A 16,299-nucleotide genomic window follows, 5' to 3' on the forward strand; every position below is an offset into this window, starting at 1 on the left:
AGTGGGTAATTCTATAAATAATAGGGCCAATATGTGACATTGGGATCAATATTTAAAAATGGTTTGAAACAAAAATAAAAAGGATTTTCATGCAGTTCCCCGTTCACTTTGAGGAACAAATATGCAAATTGGCCCATAACTCCGCCTATACAACAACATGGGCTACCCTATGACTATACAGTTCATTCCAAAAGTATTCAGACTCCTTGACTTTTTCCAAATTTTATGTTACGGCCTTATTCTAAAAATGGATTAAATTGTTTTTTTCCCCCTCATCAATTTAAACATTTTATCCATTTTTAAATGGATAAAATGGATAACATAAAATTTGGAAAAAGTCATAGCAAAAAAGTGATTTTGAAATGTTAACTAATTTTTTTAAATTTTTTTTAAAAAGATCACATTTACATAAGAATTCAGATCCTTTACACAGTACTTTTTTTGAAGGGCCTTTGGCGGCAATTACAGCCATGAGCCTTCTTGGGTATGACGCTACAAGCTTGGCACACCTGTATTTAGGGAGTTTCTCCCATTCTTCTCTGCAGATCCTCTCATGCTCTGTTAGGTTGGATGGGAGCATTGCTGCACAGCAATTTTCAGGACTCACCAGAGATGTTCGATCGGGTTCAAGTCCAGACTCTGGCTAGGCCACTCAAGGACATTCAGAGACTTGTCCCGAAGCCACTCCGCTCTGTGCTTAGGGTCGTTGTACTGTTGAAAGGTGAATCTTCGCCCCAGTCAGGTCCTGAGTGCTTTGGAGAAGGCTTTCATCGAGGGTCTCTCTGTACTTTGCTCTGTTCATCTTTCCCTCGATCCTGACTAGTCTCCCAGTCCCTGCCGCTGAAAAACATCCCCACAGCATTATGCAGCCACCACCATGCTTCACCGTAGGGATAGTGCCACGTTTCCTCCAGATGTGACTCATGGCATTCGGGCAAAGAGTTAAATCTTGGTTTCATCACACCAGAGAATCTTGTTTCTCATGGTCTGAGTCTACCATAAAGGCCTGATTGGTGGAGTGCTGCAGAGATTGTTGTCCATCTGGAAGGTTCTCCTATCTCCACAGAGGAACTCTGGAGCTCTGTCAGTGACCATCAGCCCTTCTCCCACAATTGCTCAGTTTGGCTGAATGGCTAGCTCTAGGAAGAATCTTTGCGGTTCCAAACTTCTTCCATTTAAGAATGATGGGAGGCTACTGAATTCTGTAGAAATGTTTTGGTACCCTTCCCCAGATCTGTGCTTCAAGACAATCCTGTCTCGGAGCTCTACGGACAACTCCTTCGACCGCATGTCTTGGTTTTTGCATTGGCATGCACTGTCAACTGTGTGACCTTATATAGACAGGTGTGTGCCTTTCCAAATCATGTCCAACCACTTGAATTTACCACAGGTGGACTCCAATCAAGTTGTAGAAACATCTCAAGGATGATCAATAGAAACAGGATTCACCTGAACTCAATTTTGAGTCTCATAGCAGGGTCTGAATACTTACGTAAATAAGTTTTTTTTTTTTATATGTATGGTATGTATGTATGGTATGTATGTATGTATGTGCAAACATTTCTAAACCTGTTTTTGCTCTGTCATTATGGGGTATTGTGTATTGATTGATAAACATTTTTAATGTCATCCATTTTAGAATGAGGCTTTAATGTAACAAAATGTGGAAAAGGTCAAGGGGTCTGAATACTTTCCAAATGCACTGTATATCCTTTTTAAGCAGGGTTCATACAGTCATTTTCAAGTCAAATGCAAGGACTTTCTTGTAATTGTATCATTTATATACTTGTACATATAGGGCCCAAATAAGTTTCTTCAAGTGCAGTCGCAAAAACCATCCAGCGCTATGATGCAACTGACTCTCATGAGTACTGCCTCAGGAATGGAAGACCCATACTTACCTCTGCTGCAGAGATTGCAGCCCAAATAAATGCTTCAGAGTTAAAGTAACAAACACACCTCAACATCAACTGTTCAGAGGTGCCTGCGTGAATCAGGCCTTCATGGTTGAATTCCTGCAAAGAAACTACGACTAAAGGACACCAATAAGAAGAAGAGACTTGCTTGGGCCAAGAAACACGAGCAATGGACATTAGACCGGTGGAAATGTGTCCTTTGGTCTGGAGTCCAAATATGAGATTTTTGGTTCCAGCAGTATGTGTGAACGGATGATCTCAGCATGTGTATTTCCCACCGTAAAGCATGGAGGAGGAATTGTTATGGTGTGGGGTGCTTTGCTGGAGACACTGTCTGCGATTTATTGAGTTAGGCACACTTAACCTCTCTAGCACCGGCGGGACGAATTCGTCCCACCTACGTAACAGCCAGTTGAATCCTGTGGCGCGATTTTCAAATACCTTTGAAATGCTATTACTTCAATTTCTCAAACATATGACTATTTTACAGCTATTTAAAGACAAGACTCTCGTTAATCTAACCACACTGTCCGATTTCAAAAAGGCTTTACAACGAAAGCAAAACATTAGATTATGTCAGCCGAGTACCCAGCCAGAAATAATCAGACACCCATTTTTCAAGCTAGCATATAATGTCACAAAAACCCAGAAGACAGCTAAATGCTGCACTAACCTTTGATCTTCATCAGATGACACACCTAGGACATTATGTTATACAATACATGCATGTTTTGTTCAATCAAGTTCATATTTATATCAAAAAACAGCTTTTTACATTAGCATGTGACGTTCAGAACTAGCATACCCCCCGCAAACTTCCGATGAATTTACTAACAATTTACTAAATTACTCACAATAAACGTTCACAAAAAGCATAACAATTATTTTAAGAATTATAGATACATTACTCCTCTATGCACTCGATATGTCCGATTTTAAAATAGCTTTTCGGTGAAAGCACATTTTGCAATATTCTAAGTAGATAGCCCGGCATCACAGGGCTAGCTATTTAGACACCCACCAAGTTTAGCCTTCACCAAAGTCAGATTTTCTATTAGAAAAGTTTGATTACCTTTCCTGTTCTTCGTCAGAATGCACTCCCAGGACTTCTACTTCAATGACAAATGTAGGTTTGGTCCAAAATAATCCATAGTTATGTTCCATCAGCGACGTTTTGTTCGTGCATTCCAGACACTATCCCAATGGTAAATAACGGTCGTGCGCACGGCGCATTTTGTGACAAAAGATTTCTAAATATTTCATTACCGTACTTCGAAGCATGTCAACCGCTGTTTAAAATCAATTTTTATGCCATTTTTCTCGTAAAAAAGCGATAATATTCCGACCGGGAATCTGCAATTAGGTAAACAGCCGAAAGAAAATATATCACTGGGTCGACTCGGGCACGAGCCTAAGCCCTTTGTCCTCTGATGGGCCACTTGGCAAAGGCGATAATGTGTTTCAGCCAGAGGCTGCCTCGTCATCATTCAGGTTTTTCCCGGGCTTTGAGAGCCTATTGGAGCCGTAGGAAGTGTCACGTTACAGCTAAGATCCTGACTCTTCAATAAACAGAAGCAAGAACAACAACACCTTGTCAGACAGGCCACTTCCTGCATGAAACCTTCTCAGGTTTTTGCCTGCCAAATGAGTTCTGTTATACTCACAGACACCATTCAAACAGTTTTAGAAACTTTAGGGTGTTTTCTATCCAAAGCCAATAATTATATGCATATTCTAGTTACTGGGCAGGAGTAGTAACCAGATTAAATCGGGTACGTTTTTTATGCGGCCGTGTCAATACTGCCCTAACAAGTTAACCAGCATGGCTACCACAGCATTCTGCAGCAATACGCCATCCCATCTGGTTTGAGCTTAGTGGAACTATCCATTTTTTTCCCAACAGGACAATGACCCAACACACCTCCAGGCTGTGTAAGGGCCATTTGACCAAGAAGGAGAGTGATGGAGTACTGCATCAGATGACCTGGCCTCCACAATCCCCCGACCTCAACCAAATTTTGATGGTTTGGGATGAGTCAGACCGCAGAGTGAAGAAAAAGCAGCCAATAAGTGCTTAGCATATGTGGGAACTCCTTCAAGACTTTTGGAAAAGGGTTCCAGGTGAAGCTAGTTGAGAGAATGCCAAGAGTGTGCAAAGTTGTCATCAAGGCAAAGGGTGGCTATTTGAAGAATCTGAAATATATTTTGATTTGCTTAACACTTTTTTTTGGTTACTACATGATTCCATATGTGTTATTTTATAGTTTTGATGTCTTCACAATTATTCTACAATATAGAAAATAGTAAAAATAAAAACCCTTGAATGAGTAGGTGTTCTGAAACTTTTGACCGGTAGTGTATTTATTTTATAATTATATCCAGAATAATTAATAGGAATAGCGTTGGGTGTTGCATCATAGTCTATCATATATATAAATGACTGTCCAATCCAAGCCACTAAAACATGAACCCATGACCTTGATGCTTTCTCTGTTAAATCTAATGAGACCCTGCTGTAAAGCAAGCCCACAGCAACAGATGATCAACATCAATTTGATAGGGATATTAGATCCAATGTGGATCCAGGCACAACTGTCTTCACCAGCGTGAGGAATGAGAAAGAAATTATATTCTGGACATTCCTCGCAAACACCTTTTATACAGCACTTGGGCTATTGTGTTGCATGCGCTATCACAACAGCTGTTCATTACTTGACTGTCAATTATAAAAATTCCTTCCTGGATCGTATGATGATGATGTGTGAAAATATCATGGCATAACTAATCAGACACCAAATGCGCATCCAACAAGTATTATGCATAATTATTGAAGAACCACGTTAATGACAGTATCGATTTAGGTTTTAAGTATCAAGGTGACTCTTTCAGTTAGAAGCATTAGATTTTGCAATCGCATACTCAGCACATTTTGCATTTGTGTGCCTATAAGGCAGGGTTTCCCCAAACACTGTACTCGGGACCCCGGATTTACGTTTAGATTTTTGCCCTAGCACGACACAGCTGATTCAAATAATCAACTAATCATCAAGCTTTGACCTTGGAGTCCCGAGGACCGAGTTTGGGAAATGCTGACATAAGGAGACGGCAAATGTTACGTGTGGCTCAGTTGGTAGAGCATGGTGTTTGCAACGCCAGGGTTGTGGGTTCGATTCCCATGGGGGACCAGTACGGGAGAGAAAAACATTTATGAAATGTATGCATTCACTACTGTAAGTCGCTCTGGATAAGAGCGTCTGCTAAATGACTAAAATGTCAAATGTAAATGTAGTTACACTGAATTTCTTAGATCTCTATACAAACATTTTACTGAAAGCTAGATCCAGGATTCTTAAAGGGTTCAAGTTCAATGTCTAATTTAACTAATTAATGCTTAAAACATGATATCACAGCAACTTACTCTGCCATAAATGCAAGGACAGAAAAGTAATGTATTACGTGACACGATTTTAAACAAATCTGTCAAGACACCAACCATGAGAAAGGGTTAAACATGAGTTGAATTACCTATGCATTTTATTGCATTCGGAAAGTATTCAGACCCCTTGATTTTTTTTTTTTACACATTTTGTTACGTTACAGCCTTATTCTAAAATTGATTAATTAAAATCCTCAATCTACACACAGTACCCATAATGACAAAGCAAAAACAGTTAAAAATTAAGTATAAACATACCTTATTCAGACCATTTGCTATGAAACTCGAAATTGAGCTCGGGTGCATCCTGTTTCCATTGATCTTTCAATTGATTGGACATGATTTGGAAAGACACACACCTGTCTATATAAGGTCCCACAGTTGACACTGCATGTCAGAGCAAAAACCAAGCCATGAGGTTAAAGGAATTGTCCATACAGCTCCGAGACAGGATTGTTTCGAGGTACAGATCTGGGAAGGGTACCAAAACATTTCTGCAGCATTGAAAATCCCCAAGAACACAGTGACCTTCATCATACGGCGAAGCATGGTATTGGCAGCATCATGCTGTGGGGATGTTTTTCAGCGGCAGGGACTGGGAGACTAGTCAGGATCGAGGGAAAGATTAACTGAGCAAAGTACAGAGATCCTTGATGAAAACTCTATAGAACATTTCAGGAGAGACCTGAAAATAGCTGTGCAGCGACGCTCCCCATCCAACCAGACAGAGCATGAGAGGATCTGCAGAGAAGAATGGGAGAAACTCCCCAAATACAAGTGTGCCAAGCTTGTAGCGTCATACCCAAGAGGACTTAATCGCTGCCAAAGGTCCTTCAACAAAGTCTGAATACTGATGTAAATGTGAGATTTCAGGATTAAATTTTTTTATGCATTGTTAACATTCCTAAAAAAACAGTTTTTGCTTTATTAAGGGGTATTGTGTGTAGATGGAGGGGGGGGAAAACAATTATACATTTTAGAATAAGGCTGTAATTTAACAGTGGGAAAAGTCAAGGGGTCTGAATACTTTCCGATAGCTGCGTTGTAGCTATATCTTAATGTAATTACTTGAACATTTTTGGCAGATTATTAGCAATGACTTATCACCAGATGTAATAAGTTGTCCAGCATAGGACATTCTCACTATAGTACCCTAGTTTATAAAAAAAAAACATGTACGTAACCCTCGTTGTCCTCTGGTGCTCTCCTTGGCTGCTTAGTCATCGTGGTGCTCGAAGCGTGAGAAAAAGGTGTTTAGCTTGTCCGGTAGGGCAGCATTGGTGTCCCCGACATGGCTGGCTTTGTTTTTGTAATCTGTGATCGTTAGGGGAGCCCCTGCCACATGCACCTCGTGTCCGACCTGCTGAATGCTCCTCCGGCTCTGAGAGGCACGATTAGAGTGGAACACACACAGTAACATTCCAGCATCTCTTTCTCTCTACACCAATACGTGTTGAGTAATTAGCAGTCCACTTCAAATTTGAACATTTCCTTCTCTGTTTCCTTCTCTCTGTTCTGTCTCAGGTCAGCGATCTCTCCTTCCATGACTCCCTGGCCACCTTCGTAGCCATCCTCATTGCCCGTCAGTGTCTTCTCCTGGAGGACCTGGTCCGCTGCGTAGCCATCCCTTCCCTCCTCAACGCTGGTAAGAGCCCGTCTCTCACCCCCAGACCCAATGCCAGGGTCCTGTTCATGAGGCACCAAACAAAAGAAGACCGTGAAATAGGGATGGACCTGTACTCGGTCTAATAAGGAACGTTCATTTTCGTTTTCCGTTGCTAAATGTTTTGAAGCGTTTTTGTTGAATGCCCTAAGGAACACCACCCAGGCCTTACTCTTAGATTCTTAGATCCCAGTCTCCTATTTCATCTAGCCTAAACTCTCTGCCATCTCGGTATAAATGAGTTTACAGTACACAGAGGCCCTGTCTGCCTGCCTCTCTAGGCTTTGAAGATACTCCCATCCCCATAATGCATTACTTTTGTATTTTCTGTCTGAGCAGGAGGTAAACGCCACAGTGTGTTTGGTCCCACTCTGCACAGTGTGTGTGTCTGTCTGTGGTGGCCAATCAAAGCTGCCTCTCACTGAGAGGACAAGGCCTCATTCAGCCTGTTTTCAAAGTCCCCTGTAAAGTTGTCAAAACATGGTACAAACATTATTGGGCACAGACAACAGCACAAAGGGGAAGAAGGTAGAGACAACAATGCATCACACAAAGCAGCCACAACTGTCAGAGTGTCCATGATTGAGTCTTTGAATGAAGAGATTGAGATTAAACTGTCCAGTTTGAGTGTTTGTTGCAGCTTGTTCCAGTCGCTAGCTGCAGCGAACTGAAAAGAGGAGCGACCCAGGGATGTGTGTGCTTTGGGGACCTTTTAACAGAATGTGACTGGCAGAACGGGTGTTGTATGTGGAGGATGAGGGCGGGAGTGAGGGGGGAGTGAGGCCTAAGAGGGTTTTATAAATAAGCATCAACCAGTGGGTCTTGCGACAGGTATACAGGGATGACCAGTTTACAGAGGAGTATAGAGTGCAGTGATGTGTACTATAAGGAGCATTGGTGGCAATTCTGATGGTCAAATGGTAAAGAACATCTAGCCGCTCGAGAGCACCCTTACCTGCCGATCTATAAATTGTCTCCGTAATCTAGCATGGGTAGGATGGTCATTTGAATCAGGGTTAGTTTGGCAGCTGGGGTGAAAGAGGAACGATTACGATAGAGGAAACCAAGCCTAGATTTAACTTTAGCCTGCAGCTTTGATATGTGCTGAGAGAAGGACAGTGCACCATCTTGCCGTACTCCAAGTACTTGTATGAGGTGACTACCTCAAGCTCTAAACCCTCAGAGGTAGTAGTAACATCTGTGGGAGGAGGGGCATTCTTCTTACTAAACCACATTATCCTTTGTTTGGGAGGTGTTCAGAACAGGGTTAAGGGTAGAGAAAGCTTGTTGGACACTAAGAAAGCTTTGTTGTAGTGCATTTAACACAAAATTGGTGGAGGGGCCAGCTGAGTATAGGACTGTCTAGGTCGATTTGTTCTCGGGTCTGGGTCTGATTGTTCTTGGGTCCATTCAGGGTTCGGGTCCCCATCCGGATCCAACCTTTTGGTCTCCCCCCATAAAACTGGGGACCACCAAGGACCCTGGAACACCACACCAACCCAATTTTTTTTTTTTTTATATATATATATATATATACTGCTCAAAAAAATAAAGGGAACACTTAAACAACACATCCTAGATCTGAATGAAAGAAATAATCTTCTGAAATACTTTTTTCTTTACATAGTTGAATGTGCTGACAACAAAATCCCACAAAAATAATCAATGGAAATCCAATTTATCAACCCATGGTCTGGATTTGGAGTCACACTCAAAATGAAAGTGGAAAACCACACTACAGGCTGATCCAACTTTGATGTAATGTCCTTAAAACAAGTCAAAATGAGGCTCAGTAGTGTGTGTGGCCTCCACGTGCCTGTATGACCTCCCTACAACACCTGGGCATGCTCCTGATGAGGTGGCGGATGGTCTCCTGAGGGATCTCCTCCCAGACCTGGACTAAAGCATCCGCCAACTCCTGGACAGTCTGTGGTGCAACGTGGCGTTGGTGGATGGAGCGAGACATGATGTCCCAGATGTGCTCAATTGGATTCAGGTCTGGGGAACGGGCGGGCCAGTCCATAGCATCAATGCCTTCCTCTTGCAGGAACTGCTGACACACTCCAGCCACATGAGGTCTAGCATTGTCTTGCATTAGGAGGAACCCAGGGCCAACCGCACCAGCATATGGTCTCACAAGGGGTCTGAGGATCTCATCTCGGTACCTAATGGCAGTCAGGCTACCTCTGGCGAGCACATGGAGGGCTGTGCGGCCCCCCAAAGAAATGCCACCCCACACCATGACTGACCCACCGCCAAACCGGTCATGCTGGAGGATGTTGCAGGCAGCAGAACGTTCTCCACGGCGTCTCCAGACTCTGTCATGTCTGTCACGTGCTCAGTGTGAACCTGCTTTCATCTGTGAAGAGCACAGGGCGCCAGTGACAAATTCGCCAATCTTGGTGTTCTCTGGCAAATGCCAAACGTCCTGCACGGTGTTAGGCTGTAAGCACAACCCCCACCTGTGGACGTCGGGCCCTCATACCACCCTCATGGAGTCTGTTTCTGACCGTTTGAGCAGACACATGCACATTTGTGGCCTGCTGGAGGTCATTTTGCAGGGCTCTGGCAGTGCTCCTCCTTGCACAAAGGCGGAGGTAGCGGTCCTGCTGCTGGGTTGTTGCCCTCCTACGGCCTCCTCCACGTCTCCTGATGTACTGGCCTGTCTCCTGGTAGCGCCTCCATGCTCTGGACACTACGCTGACAGACACAGCAAACCTTCTTGCCACAGCTCGCATTGATGTGCCATCCTGGATGAGCTGCACTACCTGAGCCACTTGTGTGGGTTGTAGACTCCGTCTCATGCTACCACTAGAGTGAAAGCACCGCCAGCATTCAAAAGTGACCAAAACATCAGCCAGGAAGCATAGGAACTGAGAAGTGGTCTGTGGTACCACCTGCAGAACCACTCCTTTATTGGGGGTGTCTTGCTTATTGCCTATAATTTCCACCTGTTGTCTATTCAATTTGCACAACAGCATGTGAAATGTATTGTCAATCAGTGTTGCTTCCTAAGTGGACAGTTTGATTTCACAGAAGTTTGATTGACTTGGAGTTACATTGTGTTGTATAAGTGTTCCCTTTATTTTTTGAGCAGTGTGTATATATATATATATATATAGGACTGACAGGAGTGAATGGATGTGGGACAGGTGACGCTAACGCCGTAGGCTTAGGCTTAAAGTTAGCGCAAGTACTGAATTTACCCTTAGCCCTGAGAACAGGACATTCGTTTTTCCGGTGACCTGAACACTGACAGTAGTGACACTCTTGACTGCAGTCAGCTTTACCATGGGAACCAGGCTCAACCCTAGATGAATGAAGCTCTGCCCGTGAACCAGAGTGTCTCGGTGGGCGAGACCCAAGTCTCTCCGGACGCCCCCACTCACTCTGAATACGGGACTCTGCAATGCTACTTTTGTTAGTCAAAACTTACTTGTCCGCCAAAACCGCAGCTTCAGAGACAGTCTTCACTTTGTGTGCGTTAATGTACATGGCTGTTCGATCCGGGATTGTGTCCTTAAATTGCTCTAGCATAATCAGATCACACAACCTCTGGAAAGTCTTAACCGCAGAGGCGGAATGCGATTAAACTGTGAAGATAACTCTTGCGCAAACGCAACATGAGTCTTAATCAGCCCTTTTTAAAGATCTAAATTGTTGGCGGTAAGCCTCAGTAAGCAATTCGTAAATCTGTAAAACAGCCATTATAACCTTAGCGTAGCTGACACTGTCAGCTACACAAAGAGCTGAATATGCTTCCTGCGCTTGTGGCGGATGAATCAGAATTAGTTGGGTAACATAGATAATTAAGATGTTTTATTTGTATAATATGCTTATGTGAGATACTTGTCATTAGGATGGTGTCCCCTTTGGACTCCATCCTAATGGTGTTGACAGTTGTACTTTTCCCTTAGCTAGGGCTCAGTCACTTGGGGCCCAGAGAGGGGAGAAGTCAGAATAAAACATTGTCTTCATATGTGAATGTGTCTTTACCTATTCTTAAACCATGTGAAGGGATGGCGTGATTAATGGGGAACCAATTACTTGTCTCAACAATGTCTGTGCGCAAGTCACTCCAGTCATTTTTATGTTGTGGGGAGGTGTATGGCAGTGTCTGGGACCATTGTATGTCCTCTCTCTAGATCTTGCACTTATCCTGGGATAGTGTATGTCCTAGAGGCTCACTCCCCTCAGTGAGCTTGTCCAGGAGTGGGGTCAAGAGGGGGTTTGCTTGAGATGGGAGTATCTAGAGTTGACAATTGATATATGCCATTGGATGAGTTGGTGGATGAGTTGGTGTTTTTGTACTATGAAGTACCAGGAACGAGATTAGAAACCTCGTCAAGGGGACCAAACTGAACGATAATTTATAGCGAATGCTATCTGGCTGTGGATACTCCTCTCTCAAGTAACAGTCTTTCTTTGTGAACCGTTCCTAACTATCTGTGGTTTGTCATGTCAAAGGGGGGTGGATTTTTGCTATAAAGATCTCAGTAGCCATTGTGTTGACACTCAATGGTTCATTAGAAATGGTGAATCGTTGAAAGTCAAGTCCTAATGCAAAGCTCTTAATTAAAGATGTAGTTTAAGTATAACTCTGACTGGTGTGTGAAGTTTGTCTCTCCTCATTTGGTAATACAGAAATTAGCAACCACGTTTTACCAGTTAACACACTGCAACATTAAAGTGCGATCAGAATCAGGCTAACTCTTAGTGTCAGCAACTCACTCAAACAATGAAAATAACATCTGGGTCCTTTTCATAAAAAAAAAAGTTTCCAACAGTATAAAATATGTCCGGGGCACGACCGAGAGAGGAGCGACCCCTAGGTAAATCAGGGTCACCTTCCCTAAGCAAACCCTCCACCGACAGCTTACCATCCCTAACCAAGTCTAGCCGTGCTTGTTGCAGCTTGATTTTAGCACGCTCCTATTCCTGTTTAAATTCCAATTCCTTATCATGCTTAACACGATCATGCTCTAGCTGTAACAGAAGCAGTTCTTTCTGCTGTTCAAAAGAAAGACGACTAGAGCTAACAGAGTGAAATGGGAAGACAGCTGGGGAGGTGGCGAGTCCTCGGCATAGGCTGCCCCAGTGGTAACTACGCGTACACCACTCTACATCAGATTGGCCTTCAGTATCAACCTAACAATTTTTGGGGGGTTTATCACTAATTTCAACCTGGTAGTGCTTAGTGATCTTCAACAGCTGTTTAGTACATACACTACCGTTCAAAAGTTTGGGGTCACTTAGAAATGTCCTTGTTTTTGAAAGAAAAGCAATTTTTTTGGTCCATTTAAAACAGCATCAAATTGATCAGAAATACAGTGTAGACATTGTTAATGTTGTAAATGACTATTGTACCTGGAAACGGCAGATTTCTTTTCAAAATGAAATATCTACATAGGAGTACAGAGGCCCATTATCAGCAACCGTCACTCCTGTGTTCCAATGGCACGTTGTTAGCTAATCCAAGTTTATAATTTTTAAAGGCTAATTGATCATTAGAAAACCCTTTTGCAATTATGTTAGCACAGCTGAAAACTGTTGTCCCGATTTAAAGAAGCAATAAAACTGGCCTTTTTTAGACTAGTTGAGTATCTGGAGCATCAGCATTTTTGGGTTCGATTACAGGCTCAAAATGGCCAGAAACAAAGAACTTTCTTCTGAAACTCGTCAGTCTATTCTTGTTCTGAGAAATGAAGGCTATTCGATGTGAGCAATTGCCAAGAAAGTGATGATCTCGTACAACGCTGTGTACTACTCCCTTCACAGAACAGCGCAAACTGGCTCTAACCAGAATAGAAAGAGGAGTGGGAGGCCCCATTGCAGAACTGAGCAAGAGGACAATACTTTAGTGTCTAGTTTGAGAAACAGACGCCTCACAAGTCCTCAACTGGCAGCTTCATTAAATAGTACCCGCTAAACACCAGTCTCAAAGTTAACAGTGAAGAGGCGACTCCGGGATGCGAACCGGCTCGTAGCCTTTAACAAAAGAGGGAGACAATGCAGAGATAAAGAAATAACAAACATATATATATATTTATTAAATAAAGTAACAATGGTGTGTAGTCAGTAGTGTAAGTGAGTGGATGTGTGCATATATGGTGATAATGAAGGGTATTGAGAGGTGCAAAAACAAATGAAAAAAAGACCAAAAATGCCACAACAAAAAAAAGTGTGTCTGCATGGAGTCTCTTCAATGTATGAGGGGAAGGTGTACTTATCCCCGGGACACACCCGGCCCAGGTGTGTCCCATTTCACTGACAACCCTCCCAGCTCCGCCCACTGACATCATATTAAGGAAAACAAGAGCAAAGAGAATGAATTTGGCCGATAGAGCGGGAGGGTCGTCACACTTTGCTAGAACAGATTTAATCCCCTTCAGATTCATTGTTGAGGTTGTGTGTGGCTGTCTGTGCGACCGTCTGTATGTGTACCCATCTAACCTACCTCTCTCTGTGTGTGTCTCCTCCCAGCCTGCAGTGAGCAGGACTCTGAGCCCGGAGCCCGTCTGACCTGCAGGATTCTGCTGCACCTTTTCAAGACCCCCCAACGCAACCCCTGCCCCCAGGATGGAGCCAAGTCAGGTACTCACAAAACAAACTAATTCCAAGTGTGATCCCACATCTTATATTATTTTAATTAATTGATTACATTAATTAATGTATGTTTTTGATTTAATGTAGATGTTAATGATTTTATATTTTGCAGATAACTCTTCTGTTGGGATCCGGTCGTCGTGTGATCGCCACCTTCTGGCTGCCTCGCAGAACAGCATAGTGGTCGGAGCTGTCTTTGCTGTCCTAAAGGCTGTCTTTATGCTGGGTAATACACTCAGTATTATGCTATTATTTTGTCCTTAAAGTTGCGTATGAGTCCAATTTGACAATTGAATGTGAATAGGTTGATGTATTTATAGTTATTAAAGTGGAACTGACAGCGTTTTAGCAACATGAAATCGTATTAAAATATTTATATACATACCCAGGAAGAATGACTTTCACTTTCTCACAAGCGTGCACATAGATATAGTCATTTTCATAAATTTATAGAATGTTTGGGAATGATGTAAAGTAAGGCATTTGTTAAAATTCTATAGCAATATAGAGTGGGAAAGCTCCCATGCATTTGGACAATTAATAGACACTGCAGTAAATAAAACTGCCTTGTCCAGGACCGGAGTCTACTCAGACCAGTGCGCCATAGCCAATCAGAGCTACAGTTGGCCTATATGCAAATAAGCCATTTGCCACACGGGCCTGCCATCATTCACTTTGACCTGTGGCTCAGTTGGTAGAGTATGGTGTTTGCAACGCCAGCATGGTGTGTGCAACGCCAGGGTTGTGGGCTCGATTCCCACGGGGGGCCAGTACAAAAAAATGCATGAAATGAAATGTATGCATTCACTACTGTAAGTCGCTCTGGATAAGAGTGTCTACTAAATGACTAAAATGTTAATATAAATGTAAAAATGACAGGCAGTAACAACAGCGCGACTTTAGATCATTAGAATGCATTCACCAAAAGCCACAAAATACACCTGAATGGATTTCTGGAAATATGTAAACACCACAGGAGTCCTCTTACATTTGCAAACTTTACAGTCCTATTGATCAAACAACCATGAAAAGGTAGGCTCTTTCTCCCTCAGTTATGCACATCTAAAACGACAAGATCAACAACTAGTGTTAGCCAGAGCAAGATGAGCTAAAATCTAACAAAGGAACATTAGATAAACCCTCTCAAACCTTTTCAGCTAGTTGGCCGTCAAAATTGCACTGATAAACGATGGGCAATAGTTGCCTACTCGTCCTACTGCAGCTTGCCTGCCTGCCCGCTCATTTTATAGATGCCAAAAACATTTGATAGCATATCTCTTAGTTATCTAACTGTCGATAAGTCGTTTAAGTTCAGAATAGCTAACTCGCAAAGCGATTTACATTTCTTGTTAGCTAACCATCTCTAGCTGTACCGAAAACGATATGAGGGGGAAAAGTCGGCCACTCACCCACTCCTCCAATGACATGACATCCTCCCAGCAGCTAGCTAGCTAACGTTAGGGTCTGCGTTTTTAACTTGCTAAATAAACAGCTAGCTACATAAATAGATACGCTAAGCCAGGGGTGTCAAACTCAATCAGCGCACAGGCCATATTGAGAGAACTAAATTCGTGGGCCAGACATAGACTATTTGTTTTTACATGAAAAATGTGCAATTGCTAACCAAACTGGCCATTGTTTCATTTGAAAAAATATGACCATTTATAATGTCCGATTATGTACGTAGACTGCTGTACAGTGCATTCGGATTGTAATTCAGACCCCTTGACTTTTTCCACATTTAATTTATGTTCCAGCCTTATTATAAAGTTGATTTGTGTTTTTTTCTCATCAATCTATACACTATACCCCATAATGACAAATTGAAAACAGGTTTTTAGAAATTGTTGCAAATGTATTAAAAATAAAAAACAGAAATACCTTACTTCCATTAATCATCCTTGAGATGTTTCTACAACTTGATTGAAGTCCACCTGTTGTAAATTCAATTGATTGAACATGATTTGGAAAGGCACACTCCTGTCTATATAAGGTCCCACAGCTAACAGTGCATGTCAGAGCAAAAACCAAGCCATGAGGTCGAAGGAGTTGTCCGTAGAGCTCCGAGACAGGATTGTGTCGGCACAGGTCGAACTTTGGCCTGAATGCCAAGCGTCACGTCTGGAGGAAACATGGCACCATCCCTACGGTGAAGCGTGATGGTGGCAGCGTCATGCTGGGGGGGATGTTTTTCAGCGGCAGGGACTGGGAGACTAGTCAGGATCGAGAGAAAGATGAACAGAGCAAAGTACAGAGAGATCCTTGATGAAAACCTGCTCCACAGCGCTCAGGACCCCAGACAGGACAACGACCCTAAGCACTCAGCCAAGACAACGCAGGATGGGCTTCGGGACAAGTTTCAGAATGTCCTTGAGTGGCCCGGACTTGAACCAGATCGAACATCTCTGGAGAGACATGAAAATAGCTGTGCAGTGATGCTCCTCATCCAACCTGACAGAGCTTGAGTGGATCTGTAGATAAGAATGGGAGAAACTCCCTGAATGCAGGTGTGTCAAGCTTGTATTGTCATACCCAAGAAAACTCAAGGCTGTAATCCCTGCCAAAGGTGCTTTCAAAGTACTGAGTAAAAGGTCTGAATACTTATAAGTACCAGTCAATGTTTGGACATCTACTCATTCCAGGGTTTTTCTTTATTTTTACTATTTTCCACATTGTAG

General features: G+C 42.8%; 1 protein-coding gene across 4 annotated transcripts in view; it reads left to right on the top strand.

The window, feature by feature from the left end:
* The window catches only part of LOC115205048 (mediator of RNA polymerase II transcription subunit 12), a 93,557-nt gene that overhangs the window by 28,846 nt on the left and 48,412 nt on the right, over positions 1-16,299 (top strand). For all 4 annotated transcript variants that reach the window (XM_029770613.1, XM_029770610.1, XM_029770612.1 and 1 more), the window contains exons 23-25: positions 6,877-6,997; positions 13,499-13,609; positions 13,734-13,847. In XM_029770613.1, the coding sequence (XP_029626473.1) occupies positions 6,877-6,997; positions 13,499-13,609; positions 13,734-13,847 (346 nt within the window). The remainder of the gene's footprint in view (positions 1-6,876; positions 6,998-13,498; positions 13,610-13,733; positions 13,848-16,299) is intronic.

The sequence above is a fragment of the Salmo trutta genome, chromosome 13 (assembly GCF_901001165.1).
Source record: "Salmo trutta chromosome 13, fSalTru1.1, whole genome shotgun sequence".
In the NCBI taxonomy this organism is placed as follows: domain Eukaryota; kingdom Metazoa; phylum Chordata; class Actinopteri; order Salmoniformes; family Salmonidae; genus Salmo; species Salmo trutta.